This window comes from Schistocerca gregaria, chromosome 2 (genome assembly GCF_023897955.1).
Source record: "Schistocerca gregaria isolate iqSchGreg1 chromosome 2, iqSchGreg1.2, whole genome shotgun sequence".
Lineage (NCBI taxonomy): Eukaryota > Metazoa > Arthropoda > Insecta > Orthoptera > Acrididae > Schistocerca > Schistocerca gregaria.
In genome coordinates this window covers 187,792,791-187,814,776 of record NC_064921.1, presented here as the reverse complement: position 1 = coordinate 187,814,776, position 21,986 = coordinate 187,792,791, and the positions used below count along the sequence as shown (strand labels likewise).

At 43.7% G+C, this 21,986-nt stretch overlaps 1 protein-coding gene across 7 annotated transcripts in view; it reads left to right on the top strand.

Annotated features, from left to right (window-relative positions):
• The window catches only part of LOC126336656 (dual 3',5'-cyclic-AMP and -GMP phosphodiesterase 11-like), a 2,376,149-nt gene that overhangs the window by 2,021,805 nt on the left and 332,358 nt on the right, over positions 1 to 21,986 (top strand). For 4 of the 7 annotated variants that reach the window (XM_050000584.1, XM_050000581.1, XM_050000580.1 and 1 more), the window contains exon 1: positions 19,768 to 20,011. The exons of 1 other annotated variant lie outside the window; for it this stretch is intronic. In XM_050000584.1, coding sequence (XP_049856541.1) covers positions 19,876 to 20,011 — 136 coding nt within the window. In that variant the 5' untranslated portion in view covers positions 19,768 to 19,875. Of the gene's footprint in view, positions 1 to 19,767; positions 20,012 to 21,986 lie in introns of those variants that run through there. 2 more of the 7 variants (XM_050000590.1, XM_050000588.1) reach the window with 1 other exon arrangement.

Here is a 21,986-nt window from a genome sequence, read left to right as displayed (position 1 = left end):
GCATCGTAGCATTAACAAACTCGTTACTCTTGAAATTTATTTGGAAACAGACTCCTGTCTTTTGGAGTTGTTAAACTGTAGCAGACGCGAATAGTATACAGAAAAAAAGAAACGAAATAGAGGAGCTTTAGATGAGGATCAGTTTGGCTTTTGGAAAAGTAAAGGCACCAGAGAGGCCATTCTGACGTTGCGCTTGATGATGAAAGGAGGCGTAAGAAAAATCAAGACACTTACATTCGATTTTTCGACCTAGAAAAAGCATTCGATAATGGAAAGTTGTACTATATGTTTGAAATTCTTAGAAAACGTGCATAAGCTTTGTAAGGGTAATATACGATATGTACAAGAACCAAAAGGGAATAATAAAGCCAGCGGGAGTGGCCGAGCGGTTCTAGGCGCTACAGTCTGGAACCGCGCGACCGCTACGGTCGCAGGTTCGAATCCTGCTTCGGGCATGGATGTGTGTGATGTCCTTAGATTGGTTACGTTTAAGTAGTTCTAAGTTCTAGAGGACTGATGACCTCAGAAGTTAAGTCCCATAGTGCTCAGAGCTATTTGAACCATTTGGAATAATAAAATGGAAGGCCAAGAGCGAAATGCTAGGTTAGAAAGATGTGTAAGACAGAGAGGGAGGCCTGCACCCCTATTGTTCAATCTATACACCGAATGGTCGAAATAAAAGAAAGGTTAAAAATGGGATTAAAATTCGTTGTGAAAGGATATCAGTGTAAGATTCACTGATGGTATTGCTAGCCTCAGTGAAAATAAGGAAGAATTACATCATCTATTGCATGGAATGAGCTGTGCAACGAATTCAGAACATGGTTTGACAGTAAACGAAAGAAAGGCCTAAGTAATGCAAGAAGCAGAAATAAGGTTAGTGCTAAAGTTAACATCAGAACTGGGATCCATGAAATAGGCAAAGTAAGGAATTATGCTACCTTGGAAGCAAAATAACTCTCAGTGGACTAAGCTCGGAGGACACAAAATGCAGATTATCACAGGCAAAAGGGGCGTTCCTAGCCAATTCAAATCTGTCAGTACCCATTATCGACCTTAATCTGAAGAAGTAGTTTCTGAGAACGTGTGTTTGGAGCACAGCATTGTATGGTAGTGAATCATAGACGGTAGGAAAACTGGAAAAGAAAACAATCGAAGCGGTTCAGATGTGGTGCTGCAGAAAGATGTTTAAAATTAGCTGGACTAGTAAGGAAGGGAATGAGGAGTTACTCCATAGAATCGTCGAAGGAAGGAACAAATGGCAAGCGCTGACAGAAAGATGGGACAGAATGATAGGACATGTGTTAAGACGTCAAGGAATAACTTCCATGATACTAGAGGGAGCCGTAGAGTGTCAAAACTGTAGGGGAAGACAGAGACTGGAAAACATCCACCAAATAACAGAGGACGTAAGCTACAAGTGCTGCTGTGAGATGCAGAAGTTGGCACAAAACAGGAATTAGTGGTGGGAAGCAGCAAACCAGTTAGCATACCTCGTGAGGACTGGGTGTTGTGTGATATCCTTAGGTTAGTTAGGTTTAAGTAGTTCTAGGGGACGGATGACCATAGATGTTAAGTCCCATAGTGATATAAAAAAAGTTAGCATACTGATGGCCCCACTCCACCCATAACACTACCTTACATTTCAAAATTTGGAATTTATTGATGTGTCCTATTAACCGATCTTTTTATTTTAGTCATGTTGTGTCATAAGTTTCTTTTTTCCCGAGTTAGATTCAGTATCTTCTCGTTAATTATTCGATCTGTCCACTTTCAACATTTTTCTGTAGCACCTCGTTTCAGAGCTTGTATTTCTTTCATGTCTGCTCATCGTCCACACGTTACTTCCGTAAGAGGCTACATTCCACACAAATAACTTAAAAAATTTCCTAACATCTAAATTTATATTCGATGTCAACTGAATTCACTTTATCAGAAACGCTTCTCTTACTATTAACAAACTGCATTTTTTAGCGTCTCTGCTTCGGCAGTCATCAGTTATTTCGCTCCCCAAACAGCAAAACTCAAATGCTAGTTTTAGTTTCTCTTTTTCTAGTCTGATTCCCCCAGCATCATTTGATTTAATTCGACTGCATTCTATTAAGCTTGCCTTACTTTTATTGATATTCACCTTATAATCTCTTTTCAAGACAGTATTCATTCCGCTCTATTGCCCCTTCGCGTCCTCTGTTGTCTCTGTTAGTACTCACCTTCGATAGGAAACTCCTTCATTTCCAGTACACACATTTAAAAGTAAAAACACTAGTCCTAGCTTCTGGAACTGTTTCGTTCCTTCCTCAGAGATTTAGGGAAGGCAAAGAGGCAGAAAACGTAAGATAACAGAGGAAGGGCAGATCACTTGCACTCCCAGAATCAGAGAGACCCACCTGCTGTCACCATGAGCGGAAACTCTCGTCCTGGAATCCAGAAGCTAGGATTAGCTTTTTATTTTAACTGTAACGGATATCAGGTTGTGGTTGTAAAAATAAATGTTAAAATGGCAGCTCAGCAATCTATGTACAAAGTAAAAAACACTAGGATTTACTCGTTTCTAAGGTCAAGCCTGTAACATAGGAACAATAGTACAAGAATCTCCAAATGTGACAAATATAGAACATAAACAAGAACAATAAAAGTAATAATAAAATAAAGTGGCTACTTCCTTTGCAGCCGTGCCCTAATGAGATGTATATCCACATCACCATCGGCCGATAAGTATAATAAAATAGAATTCGAAATATTTTTCTAGAAACTGGCATCGTCACAGTAACAAGTATTTGGGTTTTTAGTTTTAGATTCATCTACTGGAAGTGCCAGAATTTCACCTCCTAAAGACCACCTATTCGGTTAGTTTTAAATTAATGGTTTTTCTTGAGTGATTTTTTCTTTTGATATACCGGGTGATTAAAATAGTCAGTATAAATTTGAATACTTCATAAACCACGGAATAATGTAGATAGGGTTTTATTAGAGCAAAAAAAAACAAAGTTCACAAAATGTCTGACAGATGGCGCTGGACAGCAAACGTCAGTGACTGCTACCGTGACAGGTGAGAGGTACGCCGATATGTTACAGAATCGCATCATACCCAATCTGGCTGATAAACACATGCTGGAACGTACGATGTTTATGGAGCATGGCGCTCCACCCCATATTGCTAATTGCGTGAAAGATCTCCTGCCCGCGTCATTTGGTGATGATCGAGTGTTCAGCCGCCACTTTCGTCATGCTTGGCCTCCCAGGTCCCCAGCCCTCAGTCCGTGCGATTATTGGCTTTGGGGTTACCTGAAGTCGCAAGTGTATCGTGATAGACCGACATCTCTAGGGATGCTGAAAGACAACATCCGACGCCAATTCCTCACCATAACTCCGGACAAACTTTACAGTGCTGTTCACATTATTTCTCGACTACAGCTATTGTTGAGGAATGATGATGACCATATTGAGCATTTCCTGTAAAGAACATCATCTTTGCTCTGTCTTACTTTGTTATGCTAATTATTGCTATTCTGATCAGATGAAGTGCCATCTGTCGGACATTTTAGAACTTTCGTATGTTTCTGGTTCTAATAAAACCCCATGCCATTCATCTACATCTACATACATACTCCGCAATCCACCATACGGTGCGTGGCGGAGGGTACCTCAGTTAGCATCTTCTCTCCCTGTTCCACTCCCAAACAGAACGAGGGAAAAATGATTGCCTATATGCCTCTGTACAAGCCCTAATCTGTCTTCTCTTTGTGGTGTATCCGCGAAATGTAGGTTGGCGGCAGCAAAATTGTACTGCAGTCAGCCTCAAATGCTGGTTCTCTAAATTTCCTCAGGAGCGATTTACGAAAAGAACGCCTCCTTTCCTTTAGCGACTTCAACCCGAGTTCCTGAAGCATTTCCGTAACTCTCGCGTGGTGATGTCATTCCAAGCATGTGTGTCAATTTGTACCTCTATATCTACATTATTCCGTGATTTATTCAGTTTTCAAATTTATACTGGCTTTTTGATCACCCGGTATGTAATGAAACAGTTTCATTTTTCGGAATTTTAGTTTTACAGCCACCTCTTTGTAGGCAAGTTAGAGGACCTTCCTGGGGGGGGAGGTCGGTTGAACGTTTCTGCTACTGGGCATCTGCTTTGATGACCCGCGAGGCAATGATGTGCCGAGTGACGCGATGCTTACGGAAACAGGAAGACCAAAGAACACTGAAAATAATTATTTTGTGTTATATTATTTTTTGTGGAGTATTTGTCGTGTCGTAATGGTCTGTAGCGTAGCTCGACGTCTAGGTTTGGTTGAAAGGTGATCGTCGGGTTGTGAGTTCGCGAAGCGGTATCGAAGGCTCGGGCGCTGTGACAGGTTGGTGACGCGGCCTGCGCAAGGCCGCAGTCAGTGCCGCCGGCGCCCGAAGCAATTAATCCGGCGCTAATTTGGACCGTGGCGCCGGGGCTCCAGTCTCTCGCCGCAGGCGAGTGTGAGGCTCTAACCGAGGTGATAGCGAGAGTAAACCAGCGAGCACGCTTTTAACGCAGCGTGTCAACCACGAGGACAAACTGTGACGGAGCCCGCGGAGCAGCTGCCGTTGTCGCTCACTAGCTCTTTCGCCAGAGCCCAGCGCGCACTCAGCAGGAGTCGTCGTCTGTCGTTGATACCCGTTCCGTATGTATTTTCTTTTATTCTGGATCTTTGGGCTCCGAAAGTACCAGAGAGCTGGTATAGTTGGAAGGTTCTTCGTTCGACGAGGCGATTACCCCGTAACTATGATTGCCTTAATACACTTGTTGTAGCTGTTACTGGGACTGCCTTGATCCTGGGGATAGACGACTAAACATTTTTTCTCCGTTTTCTGTCGTAACTTGTTACCAACAGTCTGGTTTCTTTACTAATCTAACTTTCCTTTCATCGCAAATACTTTCGTGACAGATTTTAGCTCATCGTGATCTCATAGAAAAATATAAACTTTTGTAATAGTAGACGTTTTTGACGTGATACATTGCTCTCGCAAAGATACGTACGAGTATGTAGATGGTCGAAGTAGAGAGGATATAAAATGTAGACTGGCAATGGCAAGGAAAGCGTTTCTGAAGAAGAGAAATTTGTTAACATCGAATATAGATTTAAGTGTCAGGAAGTCGTTTCTGAAAGTATTTGTATGGAGTGTAGCCATGTATGGAAGTGAAACATGGACTATAACTAGTTTGGACAAGAAGAGAATAGAAGCTTTCGAAATGTGGTGCTACAGAAGAATGCTGAAGATAAGGTGGATAGATCACGTAACTAATGAGGAGGTATTGAATAGGATTGGGGAGGAGAGAAGTTTGTGGCACAACTTGACTAGAAGAAGAGTTCGGTTGGTAGGACATGTCCTGAGGCATCAAGGGATCACAAATTTACATTGGAGGGCAGCGTGGAGGGTAAAAATCGCAGAGGGAGACCAAGAGATGAATACACTAAGCAGACTCAGAAGGATATCGGTTGCAGTAGGTACGGGGAGATGAAGAAGCTAGCACAGGACAGAGTGGCATGGAGAGCTGCATCAAACCAGTCTCAGGACTGAAGACAACAACAACGACAACAAAAACAACATGTTTCCGCTGATGGTCTTTGCAGTGCTGTTCGACAACTTTAGAGACGCCATACTGAGATGCATGTTACAGTACTATGCTGTTTCAAAGACCCAAATGACTACCAGCCTGCTGTTTCACGGCGACGGTGCGCTGAAGGTTCATTACAAACATCTTACTGTTACAGCTGTCTTCTTTTTTTAATTTTTATATTTTTTAAAGAATACACCGTCCTAAGACCGTAGAGGTCGTATCTGATGTCTGCCAAAAGCATGTAAACGCACACTGTGTATCTGCTTTGGGCTGACTTCACCAGATATGACGTGTGTGTACAATACTATGCTGCGCTCCTACAAGAGATTAATTTTTTACCAGTTACATCAATGTTACGCACATGTGTTGAACTGTATATTTATCATCCTGCACGGTGCACAGCAAAATTTTTTTAATGGTCTAAGAATATCGTACTCGATAATGGCCTGAAAGCCGAAATCTAGGTTGTACACAGGAAAAATACAGAAATATACAATCATATGGCGGTGTATTCTTTCAAAAAATTCTGTTTGACTGTTGCTCAGCACGATCGAGAACTTAGTTAAACGTTATTTAATGACGCATCAGCGATATAAGCCTTAAAAAATACTATGAAAGCTGACACAAAAGACTAAAAACATACATTTTCGGCGTAGCGTAGTGATTAAAGACGTGGATTAGACAGGTGAAGAAAATAGGTTCATGTTCCGCTTTTCGTATTTTTAACACATTCTGGGAATTTCATATGTATGTTCTGCAATATTTGATGTTGTTTACGCTTCTATCTGATTTGCAAACGAAGGATGAAATAAATCCTTGCGTGTTTCTTTCCAAATATGATTTCTGAGTGTATGGTTATACATGAAGCTAGGAGGAGAACTTTAAGTGAAATTCATATTCTTCCTTGTCATGCCATCTTCAAAGTTGTCGAAAGTACAAGTACAGCAAAGTCCATCACCAGAAATATACTCCAAATTGAAACGAACGAATCAGGCTCCAATGTCTCGTTTTCGCTGGTTTGATTATTTATTGAAAAATGCCTGGAATCCACGTACACACTGAAATCCCCGCAGCTCTGTAGAGTAAAAAATAAAACACCCTATTGGAGATGGGGCAACGGCATTTTGTCTTGGTTTCTGTAGCTGATCTTCCTCGGCCGATGCGGGCTGGTCCCTCCCCCCCCCCCCCCCCTTATTTCCCCCCACTTACACTATGTTGGCGATTGCTGCGCAAACACTGTCTCCACGTAAGCGTACACCATAATTACTCTACCACGCAAACATTGGGGTTACACTCGTGTGGTGTGAGGCGTTCCCTAAGGGGGGGGGGGGGGGGGAGTGTCCACTGGGGGCGGAACAGCACAATAATCCTGGGTTCGGTGTGGGGCGGCGGTGGGGTGAGTGGACTGCTGTAGCTGTTGTGGGGTTCTGTACCACTGAGGGCCGGCGGGGACGAAGCCTCTCCTTCGTTTCTAGGTTCCCAGTTCAACACAATACAAAATTGCTGGTAAGCCTCCGTGTGGGTTCGAATCTCTTTAATTTTATCTCCATGGTCTTTTCGCGAGGTATACATATACTGGTTGACTATTCTAGGAAGGTAGGCGCTCGGAACTTTTAACAGAAAACCATAACGTGTTGCACAACGCCTTTTCTTACAGCGTCTGCCTCTGGAGCTGGCTGAGTATTTCCGTGACGCTTTCGCGCTTGCCAAATGAACCTATATCGAAACGTGGTGCTCCTCTTTGGATCTTCTGCATTTCCGCCATCAGTCCTGTTTGGTACGGACCCTACACTGACGAGTCACATGCAATTATTGGTCGAAGAAGTGTTTTGTAAGCTACTTTCTTTGTTGTTGGGCTGCATTTCCCTAGGATTCTTCCAAGAATCTCAGTCTGGCCACTACCTTAGTCGTGATGAATTTTGTATTTCCTGAAATTAGGTACATTGTGGTATTGGTTAAAACAGATTTATGGTAATAAATCACAATACAGTTCGCTGATGATGACATATCTGGAACCTTCCCTCAAATACCTATTCGCTAGAGGTAAACATCTTCTATAGGTGAATCCTATGGACAGGCGATCCTAATCGTATATCAGAATAGATCATCTCGTGACGGATTAGAGACGGATCACAAACTCACATTGACGAACGGTGGGGAAGGAAATCATCCGTGTCCTTTTTAAAGAATCATCCCGGCAGTTGTTACGATGAATATCGACGTGGGATGCGTTAATGTTATGCGTGGTAGGTAGAGAAACAAGCTTTAACTTCAACTTGTTTTCCCGGAAGTTCGCATTTTGATGCTCTTGAACACACTGGTTAAAAACCATTGAAAATAGAGTGCTGAAATTTTGTATACTGTCTTGTAACATACTATGCTTATGACTTAAAATTGAAACACTATGACTTAATCACTGAAGTTTTTGATAATCAGTACGAAAAAAATTTCTGAACCATAATTTTTGACCGCAACATCTTTTTAAAAGTCTGCTTTAAACATAATATTGCAAAGAAATTCCAGACAAAAAATCAAGCTTTTACTTTTATTTTATTTTGCGATATGTGTACCTATGCAGTACATGAACAATAAGTGCTCCGTTTCACTTGCAATAAAAAATTCAATTCAGAAAAAAGTAAGAGACCAAAAACTGTGGTTCATACATCAAATTGTTCCCTAAAGATCTGTTAGATGGTTGTAGGCCTTACATGGGCTTACATCTCATTCTTTCAGATACACAGTTTAGAAAAATGAAAAATGTTTGAAGATTTCCTCTTGTGCTCCCTTTCACCATGATCATCCTTTCTTTCTCGTTAAAGCATCACATAGCGATCTTTGTATTACGTACAAACTTCGCAACAGTTATTTCTGTCTGTGTGCTACGGTTGTATTTACGCGGATAATAATCGTCTGAAGCGTTGCGCTGTTGTAAACTATTCTAACGAAGCGAGAATGACCGTATGTTACCATTAGTTTGTGAAGTATTACATGCAAACGAAATAGACGGTAGAAGCATATTGCTCAAATGAGTCGCCCTGATTTAATTAGCGAAATAGTGTGATTGATACAACTTCTTGTATGTATGCTCCGCCACCTGGAAGTTATCCGATTATACAAATAACTTTCTGTGCAGAGAAATAATAGAAAACGCGAAGTGCCAAAGAAATTGCCGTTACGCTTGTGAAGTCGTTATCCTCTTAATCACTATCTTTCGTCCTGCTCTCTTTCGCCAATATTGGCAATCTTTAGTGGCGGAAAGAAGGCTTCTGATGGCAGTAACTGGGCCTGTAGGCTGCTGTTTTGAAAACAGTCGACTTTTTTTTACCAGCAATCAAGTTAATGCTTCGGTCACCAGTGCCGCTGTTTCAACCTGCACATTGTTTCGAGTTCACCTTCTCGACTAGCATTTATTCACGCTTCTAGAGCTGCAGATGTGAAGCTCCACGGTACTTTGACTTTAAGGCCCTAGAAGAAACTTTTCAGTATTCGTAATTGAGCGCAATCAGCTTGAATCTGGGTAATTATGCTCAACTTTGAACCCAACACGGTTTTTTCATCGTTTTTGTTTAAACTTTCGCCGCCTACAAGTGGTAACATAACCGCTCATCAATCAAAAAGCTTATAACTGTACGAAAGCTATTGAGAAACATTAAATGATTTAGCCCACCTCCGCAGCGAGTCACCAGCGAGTTTGACTCTAATGCGGAGTAACTCTCATGCGGAGGACACGGGTTGAATTCCTGGCACTGGCCAGAGATTTTTCGTTCGTCGGAGGGTAGGAAAAGTGTGCACTCAGCCTCTTGATCCCAATTGAGGAGTTATTTGAATGAAAAGCTGCGACACTAAGTTCTGGATAGTGGACAAAGGCCTGGAGCGCCGTGTGGTGACCCCGCCTCGCTCCATACGGTAAGTACATGACGTCACATTGCAGAGGATGACACGGCGGCCGGTCTACATCGCATGGTCTACATGGCCGGATCGTAAAGTTAACTGATTTATAATAGCAATCAGTTTCTTGAAACATTTTGTACTTAAAAAATGATTTTTGCTGGTTACGAAATGAGCAGAAGGTGATTAGTGCATTTATAGGAGGGTGCTTTTCAAAGGACGTGTGATGAAAAAGATGGGGCTTAGAATCTCGTACCAACCTTTGCGGGGAAGTGGAGAGAAAAATGAGCATTCTTTTATACCCAGAATGTTGAGGAGACCTCTTGGCGTATTTCATGGTCAGTTCGGAGGGGAGAGTTAAAGTTTCGTTTGAATATGATGTGGAGAGTGTGCAGGATTAATATTAGGGGATGTGTTGGTAGAAGCGCGGGAGAATATAGGAGGCATCCATTAGGGAGAAAACGATTGAGTGGACGGTGTCATGTTCGGTGGGAGTATAGAAAATCCGAAGTTATTCACTGATTGAGATGAAAGGGAAGAAATCAATAAGTTTAAGGAGTATGTGAGGGAAGGACGATGGAAGGATAAGGAAGACGAAGCAGGGTGCGTAGCGTTTGCTTATTCCTACAAAAAAATATTTTTATCAATTTTTTTGAGGCAATTTTGTCACATTCTATCTTTGAGACACATTTTCTAGCATTCCCTACTCCATTAGAACGCCATTTTGCAACCAACATGTCGATTTTTTGTAAATTTATTTACTAGTCCATTCCTAAATATAAACTATATCAACTTAAGCTATCGTTACCTTAAAAGTATCATCTGAATAATAGCACTTTCAACTGAAGCTCATTGTTGTAGAACTTCTTTCCTTTCAACATTTTTTCGTCATTCTTGTACCATTTGAGGTAAGTAAGGTAGTAACGGATTAATGGAATGTAGTCGAATTAAATCAGGCGATACTGAGAGATCTAGAGTAGAAATGAGACACTAAAGGTAGTAGATAAGTTTCCACATTTGTGCAGCCGAAGTAGACATGGTGTAAGATGCACATTGGTGATAGCAACGAAACTATCTCAGAAAAGAGGAACTTCCTAACATCATTACATGTTATAAAGTCCCCGCCGCATTTTTCTGTCCAAGGCTAATGTGAAGGCTAATCCCAGAAACTACTGTAGGGATGGTGACACGGTTTTAACTAATACTAGAATGCATCACGAGGAAGGTTTCTATGTATTATTTGTTACCGCTCTACAAGTCAAGTCGCGTTGATGTTAATTCTTACGAGCAGAACACGGCAAGTGTCATAATCCGATTTTCCAGAAATTCGCTCAGTGGAAGACGGGTCAAAATAACCGAACATATGCCTCTATTTAATCGTTGATACTCGACCGTTCCTGAGAAAAGACGGTCAGAGTTTTCGAGGCACTTAATGTGCCTTTTAGCGAGTAACTAGTTCAATAGAAGCGGTGACGCAGTGGCTTCACTGTTTTGCGCCCCGTGTCAAAACCCAATAATTACAAATGCTTTTGCTTTTCATTTTTCTGCCCATGTCCGTAGGATATTACAGCACGAATGTTTTCCAATGTATATAAAAATAATTTTGTCCTTATTGGTCCACTACCTGTATATCTTGTGAATGAATTTAAAAAATGAGAAAATTATTTGGAACTATTTTCGGTGGAATTCCTGTAATGTATCATAGTCAGCTGCAAGAGCCAGTTTTCGGTAAAGCGATCCGTTATACGTGGTTGCCGCGAAATTATTACAAACGCTTGAAACTTTCAACAAAGTAAACGTCGTTTCTTTTCCAAGTGAGATTCGTACGAAGAAATGTCACTTTAGCACACCTGCCTTCGCGCGATGCTCATGGTGTTCGGAATTTCTACGTTTCGAATGTTTCTACGATCGTAAAACCAAGGGAATGCACCAAATCTTCGTAAAAAGAATGAACATAACAAAAAATATAATAATTAATATAAAATCGATATAAGATTGAAATACAGGAACATGAGAATTTAAAAAGATTGTAACCGCTGAAAATACCATACACACACACATGAGTAATAAATGTATGACACCTACTGTCAAATCTAGCTGTAATTTTACGGTTGCTGTAACGCTCTTGTATCGCATAACTTGATAAGAAACATTCGTGTGGGGTGATCTTCTATGGACATGGGTAGATAAATGACAAAAAAAGTGGCCGGGTTTCGAAAACGGCGCGCAGAAAGTGAGAGGCCGACACGCTAGCCACTGTGCCACCATTTCGGCTGACACTATTCGCGCGCTAAAAAGACTTCTAAATTACGTCGAAAACTTTGAGCGTCGTTTTCTCAGAAACAGTCAACTATCTACCGATAAGCCGGGACACGTGTTCGCTAATTTTGACTCCTCTTCCACTGAGCGAAGTTTCTGAGAAATCGGGTAATGGTACTTACCGTGATCTCCTTGTTACTGCTACCCAGCGCGAAGCCGGTGTGGGTCACTAGTATAATGTAAGTTTAAATTCTGTGAATTGTTTTTTGAAAGTATTTGTACGGAAACGTAGGTGATAAATAGTTCACAAAAAAGAGACTAGAAGTTTTTGAAATGCTCTGTTACAGGAGAGTGCAGAGGATTAGATGGTTAGATTGAGTAAATAATGAGGAGGTAATGAATCGAACTAGAGTAGAAAGAAATGCGTGGCACAACTTGACTGAAAGAAGGGATTCGTTGATATGACAAATCCTGAGAATTTAAGCTCGTCAGTTTGGTGATGGAGGACATGGTCTCTGGGAAAAATTGTCGAGGGACACCAGTGGATGAATACAGTAAAGAGGTTCAATGGATGCAGTTTGCAGTAGTTATTCGGAAATGAAAGGCTTGCATAGGACAGACTAGCAAGGAGAGCTGGCTCAAACTGATCTTCGGACTGAAGATCACAGTTTGCATCGCTGTAAATTTTGTGGTGAAGCTGTAATACCACTGATTGCTAAACTCCTACAATACAGCTTACTGTTGTGTTATGGAAAGTGATCAAGAGAAAGTCTGCTGCTAGCTGCAGAGCGGGGGCGTTGCGGAGTACGTGTGAACCGTGCAGGGACTGCTCAGCTGTATTGCGTGTCCTGTTTGACAGCGGCTGGCTAGTAGTACAGTAGTGGGGAACCCCAGCACTATGCAGCGCCGAAGCGGAAACTCCACAGGAGGCACCGCAAACACTGTACAGGCCGACCTGCTGTGGAGCGGTACACGGTTATCATTGCGTGTATGCAGCCCGCGTAACAGAGTAGTGTATTGGGTTGCCAACATTTCCCGGCGTAAGAAAGTTATTTGCGTGCTGCCGGCCACACGTTCATGTTTTGAAGCGGCGTCATAAGATTACTCTTCTCGTTATGCTCGTATCAGAACAGATCTCGCCACTTTCCACCAAGGCCACATCGCCGTGTACCGCCAACTGCAATTTCTGGCTGCAAGAGTTCTGAGTTCCGCATCGACTGGCAACATCCACACACACTTTAACCATGTCCTCACAATAATTTTGTTAATTTTTACGTTTTCTGCGTATAGGATGCATTTTGGCCGTAAATATAGACCTATGCCAGCGTGGTATTGAACACATACTTGAATGTGGCGCTATATTTGACCTACATATAAACCAGTGCTAGCGGTGGTGTCGTCACGTAGCTGAAATCTGGGCTCCCGGAAATGAATGCTGCGGCTATCAACAACATTAACTTCGTCAAAACATGTGTCGTCGCGAAAGTTTTGGCTTATAGCTTTCCATAAAAAGGAAATTTCTATCGCATATGCGGAACGTCGACACGACAGCCGACAATCGCTTATTTTGTCCTTGCTGTCTGCACGGGCGTTTCGTCAATGCAGAAAATTTGGCTGCTGAATTATTACGCCCTCGGTCAGATATGTATGAAATACAGCTTGGAAGAGGCTGTTACATGAATGAACTGACACCTTTTTTTAGCTCTGTATCTTGAAGTGCGACGAGTAGTTTCAACCTGTGAACGCTCGTGACCAATAGAGCTGGTAAATGCTACTGTTGAAGGAATGTCCATCTTCACAATAGTTAAAAATATTTGTCTTTGTGTTCGGTCGTAGAGTGCAGGCTTCTAAGTTCAGAGGTACAGTATTCGAAAAGTACTCATTAATTTAAATACCGGCTGTTAAACTATTACCTGTTTTTTTGTAGACAAATATATACAGTGCGGACACTTCAACGTGCTAATTTTGAGTGTGTGAGTTTTGGACTATGATTTCAGAAGATGTCTGCGGAGGTCGGGCGTGAACTATCTCGTTTGCGACACTGCCCCAGTCTCATCAGGCAGTTGCACAATTGACGGCTTTGCATTGTGTTGTCCGTTGCTCGTTGTTTCCTTATCTTATTTAAAAGTGAGGGAATCCTCGTCCGTCAGGGAATCGGACTACGGCTCTGACACTAGAAGGTCGGCGATCCTAATGACTGTGCATCATTTAGGGCTTTAGCAGCAGCACACATTGCGGATATAGACTGCCAACACCGCGAAAAATAGGCGGCGTTTTATCCCGCACCAATACTCTCCCCCAAGCAGCCTACGTTTTCGTCCGTTTACGCTCGCGGCTAATGGCCATGTTGCAGTGCCTGTGGTGTAATACTTTGGTAAAAGGCCATACTTTGTTAAAAGACAATCGCGATAACCTGTTGCCAACCGCCGGCCGATGTGGCCGAGCAGTTGTAGGCGCTTCAGTCCGGAACCGCGCTGTTGCTACGGTCACAGGTTCGAATCCTGCCTCGGGCATGGATTGGTGTTATGTCTTTAGGTTAGTTAGGTTTAAGTAGTTCTAATTCTAGGGGACTGATGACCTCAGATGAAGTCTCTTAGTGCTCAGAGCCATTTGAACCATTTATGGCAACCAGAAATTCCTGAGAAATGATGTCAAGTAGACGTAGAGGCGGTTAAATTTTAATAAATCGCGTGAGTGATATCGATGTTGACAATATAGACATATCGGATGTAAAATACTGCTACTATCGTTATATCGAATTTTCGCTATATCAAAAACAGTGACTCTTATCTGAAAAAAATGTTTTTAGGTTTTGAACAGAAAATTACGCTCATTTAAGATTGTTGGATGAGAGGTCGGTGTCGTAATTGATTTACAATCAAATACTGTGAAAAAATTAATTTATTTTAAGTAAAAATTGCACTGTCGTTTTCATTGGTTTTAAATTGTAGGAAATATATAGGGGGGGGGGGGCTAATTACAGTATGCCAGTATTAAAATAATTCGCAGAACTTGACCAAAAAGAAGGGACATATTGATATCCTCAAGTATCAAACAATAATTTACTGTCACCAGAAGCCCTGAAGATGAAGTTGTATATCGAAATGTATACTGGTTAGCAAAAAAGCTATTTCAAAGACGTTCATTTAATTTTCCGTGTTGAAAAGGCCAGCAAACTTTTTCTTTGCTGTCAGTTTGAGGCCTTCGACACTCTTTGTAACAAATGAAACGAGAACTGGAAAGTTACTGTAGTATGGTTGAACATTTCAAAGTGCACACTACTTTTTTATTTACGAAAGAAAAAAATGAGAGGTGATACGGGATACGTCTAGGCACAGAAACGTCTTTCGAAAGTGTGGACGATATGGCTAACAGCGACTATTTCAATCGGACTTGTGAGCCATACAGCGTGTTTTCACAACAGACAAAATGAAAATAAAGCGACGTACTTTTTTAATGTCGTTGACAGATGCTCTATGCAGTTTATCAGAAGACAACACTATTTCCTTATACTTTCAGAGCGCTGGTAACAGGGTGAGAAGTGATGCGGTTGGTGGGTGTGCTGGGCCAACCCACGAGACCTTTAGAACCAGCGTCATCGATACTGGCGCCATCGGTAGAAGCGGTTCGGTTCGGATTCGTGTAGAGCTATCCGGCCCTCCGGCCGATAAACATCTCAAGCAAATTGGCCGCCCTACAGGGCCGTCCCACAGGGCTTATCTGCGCGAGGCCGGTACTGACGTCACGCGAGATAGAGGTGTGTCACCTGCGCACCGAGTGTTTGTGCGCGCGCAACGTGCGACCGATTTATGGGGTGTGGGTGTTGCCGCCGCGTCGACTTATTAACGTTGCGCGAGAGGGCGGTGCCTGGCAGAATGCGGGCGCCAGTATAGAGTCCACGGTTTGTCCCCATGTTCACAACGCCGCCTTTCTCGCGTGAAACACCGGGTGATCAAAAAGTCAGTATACATTTGAAAACTGAATAAATCACGGAATAATGTAGATAGAGAGGTACAAACTGACACACATGCTTGGAATGACATGGGGTTTTATTAGAACCGAAAAAATACAAAAGTTCAAAAAATGTCCGACAGGTGGCGCTTCATCTGATCAGAATAGCAATAATTAGCATAGCAAAGTAAGACAAAACAAAGATGATGTTCTTTACAGGAATTGCTCAATATGTCCACCATCATTCCTCAACAATAGCTGTAGTCGATAAATAATGTTGTGAACAGCACTGTAAAGCATGTCCGGAGTTATGGTGAGGCATTGGCGTCGGATGTTGTATTTCAGCATCCCTAGAGATGTTGGTCGATCACGATACCCGTGCGACTTCAGCTAACCCCAAAGCCAATAATCGCACGGACTGAGGTCTGGGGACCTGGGAAGCCAAGCATGACGACAGTGGCGGCTGAGCACACGATCATCACCAAACGAAGCGCGCAAGAGATCTTTCACGCGTCTAGCAATATGGGGTGGAGCGCCATCCTGCATAAAAATCGTACGTACCTGTCACGGTAGCAGTTACGCATTTCCTCAAAGAAAAAAGGCCTGATAATGGTAGATGTGGTAAATCCAACCCATACCGTGACTTTCTCTTCGTTCAATGGCGTTTCCGCGACAGTTCTAGGATTTTCCGTAGCCCAAATTCTGCAGTTGTGGGCGTCGACAGACCCTCGGAACGTGAAATGAGCTTCGTCGGTCCACAACACGTTACTCAACCAATCGTCATCTTCCGCCATCTTTTGAAACGCCCACACCGCAAATGCCCTACATGCCAGGCAACAGTTCAGGATGCCGATAGATTTTGTGGGGATAGCATCGGAGGGTACGCCTAAGTGCCAACCCAACAGTAGTGTACGGAATGCCGGTGCAACGTGCGACTGCACAAGCGCTGACTTCCCCGTGCATAGACGAATCCGCTACAGTCTCCGTTTCTTCCTGAACTGTCTCAGCAGCATTACGTCTTGTACTCGGTTGGCCACTGCGGGGTCTAGCGTGTAAACAACCGTGGCTTCGAACTTCGAAATCATTCTCGCCACATCTGCATTTGTCAACGGACCTTTACGCGTGCGAATCCTATGGCGATAGGGTCGTAACGTTGAACTAGCACTTTCCCCATTCTGATAATACAGCTTCACGAAGAACGCCTTTTCAGGTAACGTCAACATGCTGCGACTGCTGGCGCATCTGATTCTCTCTCTCATTAAAGCTCCTTTCATACACGATTATCGTGCGCAGTCGCTGACGTTTTGCTGTCCAGCGCCATCTGTCGGACATTTTTTGAAGTTTTTTTTGTTCTAATAAAATCCCATGTCATTCGATGCATGTGTGTCAGTTTTTACCTCTCTATCTACATTATTCCGTGGTTTATTCAGTTTTCAAATTTATACTGACTTTTTGATCACCCGGTACTTAATTTGTGTTCGTGAACTGGTTCTCGGGTACAGACACTGCGTGTGACAGGAAGCATGTAATCACCCACCTGACAAGCATAAACGTAGCCCTCTCGTTCCGTTTTCGGCAGTGGTGTTTACGCTGCCGTTGGCGGGTTCACTGCACATATGACCGCCTTCACTCTGATAGAAACGAATCCCATCATTTTGGGGAGGATCTAACGGAAATGGTCATCCATTCTTTATAGAACACTGCAATGAGGGCATCTATTCATGAGTCTCGCTGCAAAGTCGACGCTCAGAGGGAGCAACCCTCGTGAGGTAATAGAGCCAATGTGTGAGACGAAAAAAGTCTGTTCGATTAGCCAATTTGATCCTGTAAGTACCGACGACATGAAAACAAACATAATTTTAAATGGTTCAAATGGCTCTGAGCACTATGGGACTTAACTGCTGTGGTCATCAGTCCCCTAGACTTAGAACTACTTAAACCTAACTAACCTAAGGACATCACACACATCCATCCCCCAGGCAGGATTCGAACCTGCGACCGTAGCAGTCCCGCGGTTCTATAATTTTAAAAATTTTCACAAAAATAATCTTTATCCTCATGTTAAGCAACGGATATTCCGCAGCTCGTGGTCGTACGGTAGCGTTCTCGCTCCCCGCGCCCGGGTTCCCGGGTTCGATTCCCGGCGGAGTCAGGGATTTTCTCTGCGTCGTGATGACTGGGCATGGATGTGTGTGATGTCCTTAGGTTAGTTAGGTTTAAGTAGTTCTAAGTTCTAGGGGACTGATGGCCATAGCTGTTAAGTCCCATAGTGCTCAGATTTGAACCATTTTGAAGCAACGGATAGAAGAAGACATTGCAATAAAGTAAACCCTGAATTGTTTTACGGAGGCGGTTTCACATTGGAGCAACTAGGCCATGCACATCATACCATGTGATATATTAGAAAGCAAATTCGCATTTTTTCATGGACACAGTCCGACATCTTGAAATGTCCGTGAACTAATAACGCCTAAAACAAATTATGTTCCTAAATAACAAGCAAAATAGGCTTAACATTTAATAAATTTTGTATCAAAACTACAAACTACCCATGTGATTTCGAAACCACTTATGAAAGCAGTAATATAAATGACTGATATAGTGCACAACATTCGTGGAAGTTGATGGGCGACTCCATGGAGTGCTGTGTGCACAACGACCATATATGTTAAATTAAAAGGAAGGTCAGCGTTGGCCGTAATATTGATGTTTTATTGATGGCAGAATCGATTTTCGATCACATAGTGATCATCTTCAGTGCTGATATGTACAAATTAAAAACTCAGACACTGGTATCAAGTTGATCAATAACCAAAACTGAGAAACGATCACAATCAGAACATCAGAGGGCGCCAAGACCGGGCTGCATTGTGGGTGATCAAACACTTCCCGGCCGGCCGGGGTGGCCGAGCGGTTCTCGGCGCTATAGTCTGGAACCGCGCGACGGCTACGGTCGCAGGTTCGAATACTGCCTCGGGCATGGATGTGTGTGATGTCCTTAGGTTAGTTCGGTTTAAGTAGTTCTAAGTTCTAGGGGACTGAAGAACTCACAAGTTAAGTCCAATAGTGCTCAGAGCCATCTGAACCATTTTTGAAACACTTCCGATCGAAAATGCTGATAGGAGCAGTTTTTATCGGGTTTGAGATTATCATTGACGAAAAGTGACTCTTGTCTCCACCCATATGAAAGGTGATCGCTTCTGAGATTTGGTTATTGATAACTTGTTACCAGTGTCTGAGTTTAATTTGTACATATCAGCACTGAAGATGATCACTATGTGATCGAAAATCGATTCAGCCATCAATAAAACATCAATATTACGGCCAACGCTGACCTTCCTTTTAATTCGTGGAAGTGTCTCAGTGTAGCACTAGATGTCTTCATGTTGCAACAGATCGCTGGTTTCGTGACAAAGGCATTAGCACTTAAAAGAAATAGTGATCCGAAGCAGAAACCACTGGCACTCAAAAGTGTTAAATAGTATTCGAGGGCTCGCAGCCGACCCTGCCCTACAACTCATACTGTTTCGTCGTACAAACAATTCACATTTCGTGGAGCCGTCCAAAGTATGGCTGCGTTACTGTGCCTCGAATGCGTTTTCTGCCATCGGCGCTTCCAGACTCCGTTCTTCTTATAAAAAACGTCTGACACTCGACAAATAAGTGACAGTCTGATCTTTTCCACAGCGTCGGTGACAATACCTGTAACGGGTGAAGCCTACTTTCGAGACAGTGATCGTCGCAACGTGGAGTGTGAAAGAGCTCACCAGCATCGACGTTACTGGATTCTGCACGCTTCACTAGTCACTACCGAAGCCACCGACGGTCATCGGTTCACTGTGTTCGTCCTCCGCTGGACACTCGTCCGACCTCTGTGCTTCCGGTACCAGTCCTGTGTGAGGGGACGGTCCCGCTGCGGGGCGGAGTGCAGTGGCTGGGCTGCGGTGGAGTGGGAGGGTCAGCGACTGAGCGCGGTGGTCACGGCGCTGGTCGAGTGCCTCGCGGGCTGCCGCAGGGGCGCTGAGCGCGGGGGCGGCGGCGGGGGCGGCGGCGGCGGCGGCGGCGGCGGTGCGCTCCCGGGCGGCACGGTGGCGGGCGACGGGGCGCGGGTGGCGGCGTCCCCAACGTTGCAGCAGCGTCGCCACCAGCACCAGCACCAACATGCGGCTGCCCGCTCGTCGCGCATGCGCACTCGCCGCACGGGGCTGGTCAGCGTAGTGGCCGCGGCGGCAGCGGCGGCCGCCTCGCTCTCCACCAGGCACATGGGGCAGAAGCACAGCATGTGCCCCATCAACGGATGCAACAGACATTCCTACAAAAGTATGTATCTCACCCTCACACTCTTTCCTTTTCAGCAGATAACGACGCAGCGTTCACCTGTGACATTTCACTTCCTGACAACTTCACCAGCGCGACGTTTGCGCTATTGTGGTGTCCGGTATCAGGGGAAGATGATTTTTCTGTCTGGCATAGAGATGATAAGCCGGTTTTTTCTTAACCCTCCAAAATGAGTTTTCCTCTAAGTCGTCTAGGCTGATTTCAAGAACGAGTCCTTTTCCTGTGACAGCCATTTTCCTCATTTAAGAACCTTCAACATCGCAGCGCGTCAGCAATCGTTGGTTAATATATTAAAAAGGCTAAAAACTGCCACGATTGCGAAAAAAAGCACCTAGTGTTAAGTGTTAACCTAGCTTTCGGCGAAGATAACTACACCTTCTTCAGAACAACAAATAAACCCACAATTGCCTAAGAAGACCATTGTCAATTATTAAAAGAACACCATAGCTATACATTTATAAACGAAAAAGAAAAGGAAAACACAAACAGTGCAAAGTCAAAACCACTACTTAACTTAATTGTTTACGCTCCACCTCACACCGGTCTATTTCCGATGCGCCATGATCCGCCATAAACTGCAGCTACAAACGGTTGACTTTGTACATATGTACTGTTTGTATTTTCCTTTTCTTTTACGTTTATAAATGTATAGCTATGATGTTCTTTTAATCATTGACAAAGGTCTTCTGAGGCACTTGTGGATTTTATTGTTGTTCTGAAGAAGGTGTAGTTATATACGCCGAAACCTGGGTTAACACTTAACACTAGGTGCTTTTTTCGCAATCGAGGCGGGTTTTTAGTCTTTTTAATATATTTTCCTCATTTCCCAACCCGTCAGACCATCTATCGCTGTTACTACAGGTAACTGTAGGTTCGTCCAGGCAACAGAAAAAATTAATATACACTCTAGAACCAAAGAAACTGGTACACCTGCCTAATATCGTGTAGAATCTCTGCGAGCAGAAGTGCTGGGCGGGAGGGGGGGGGGGGGGGGGGAACTGACACTGTAAATCCTGCAGGACATAACGAACAGCACGTTCCAAGGCATCCCAGGTATGCTCAATAAAGTTCATGTCTGGGAGTTTGGTGGCCAGCGCGGAAGTGTTTAAACTCAGAAGAGTTTTCGTGCAGCCACACTGTGGCAATTCTACACGTGTCCTGCTCGAATTGCCCACGTCTGTCGTAATGCACAATGGACATGAATGGATGCAGGTGATCGCACAGCATGCTTACGTACGTGTTACCTGCCAGAGTCGTATCTAGAGTCCCATGTCACTCTAACTGCACACGCACCGCACCATTACAGAGCCTCCACCAGCTTTAACGATCCCCTGCTGACGTTCAGGGTCTATGGATTCATGAGGTGGTCTTTATATCCGTACACGTCCATCCTGTCGATACAATTTGAAACGAGACTCATCCGAGCAGGAAACATGTTTCAACAGTCCATTGTCGGTGTTGATGAGCCCAGGCGAGGCGTAAAGCTCTGTGTCGTGCAGTCATCAAGTATACACGAGTGGGCCTTCGCCTCCGACAGCCCATATCGACGATGTTCCGTTGAAGGGTTCGCACGCTGACACTTGCTGGTAGCTCAGCATTGAAATCTGGAGAAATTTGCGGAAGGGTTGCACTTCTGTCACCTTGAATGATTCTGTTCAGTCGTTGTTGATCCCGTTCTTGCGGAATATTTTTCGGCCGCAACTACTTGTTATTTTATCGGTTTCCTGACGATCACGGTACACTCGTGAAATGGTCGTACAGTTAAATCTTGGTAACCTACCATTGTAGCAGCAGTTACCGATCTAACAACTGCACCAGATACTTGTTGTCTTATGTAGGTGTTGCCGACCGCAGCGCAGTATTCTGCCTGTTTACATATCTCTGTATTTGAGTACGCATGCCTATACGCGCTTTCTTTGGCGCATGAGTGTGTATCTATTGGACGAGGGGCCACAGC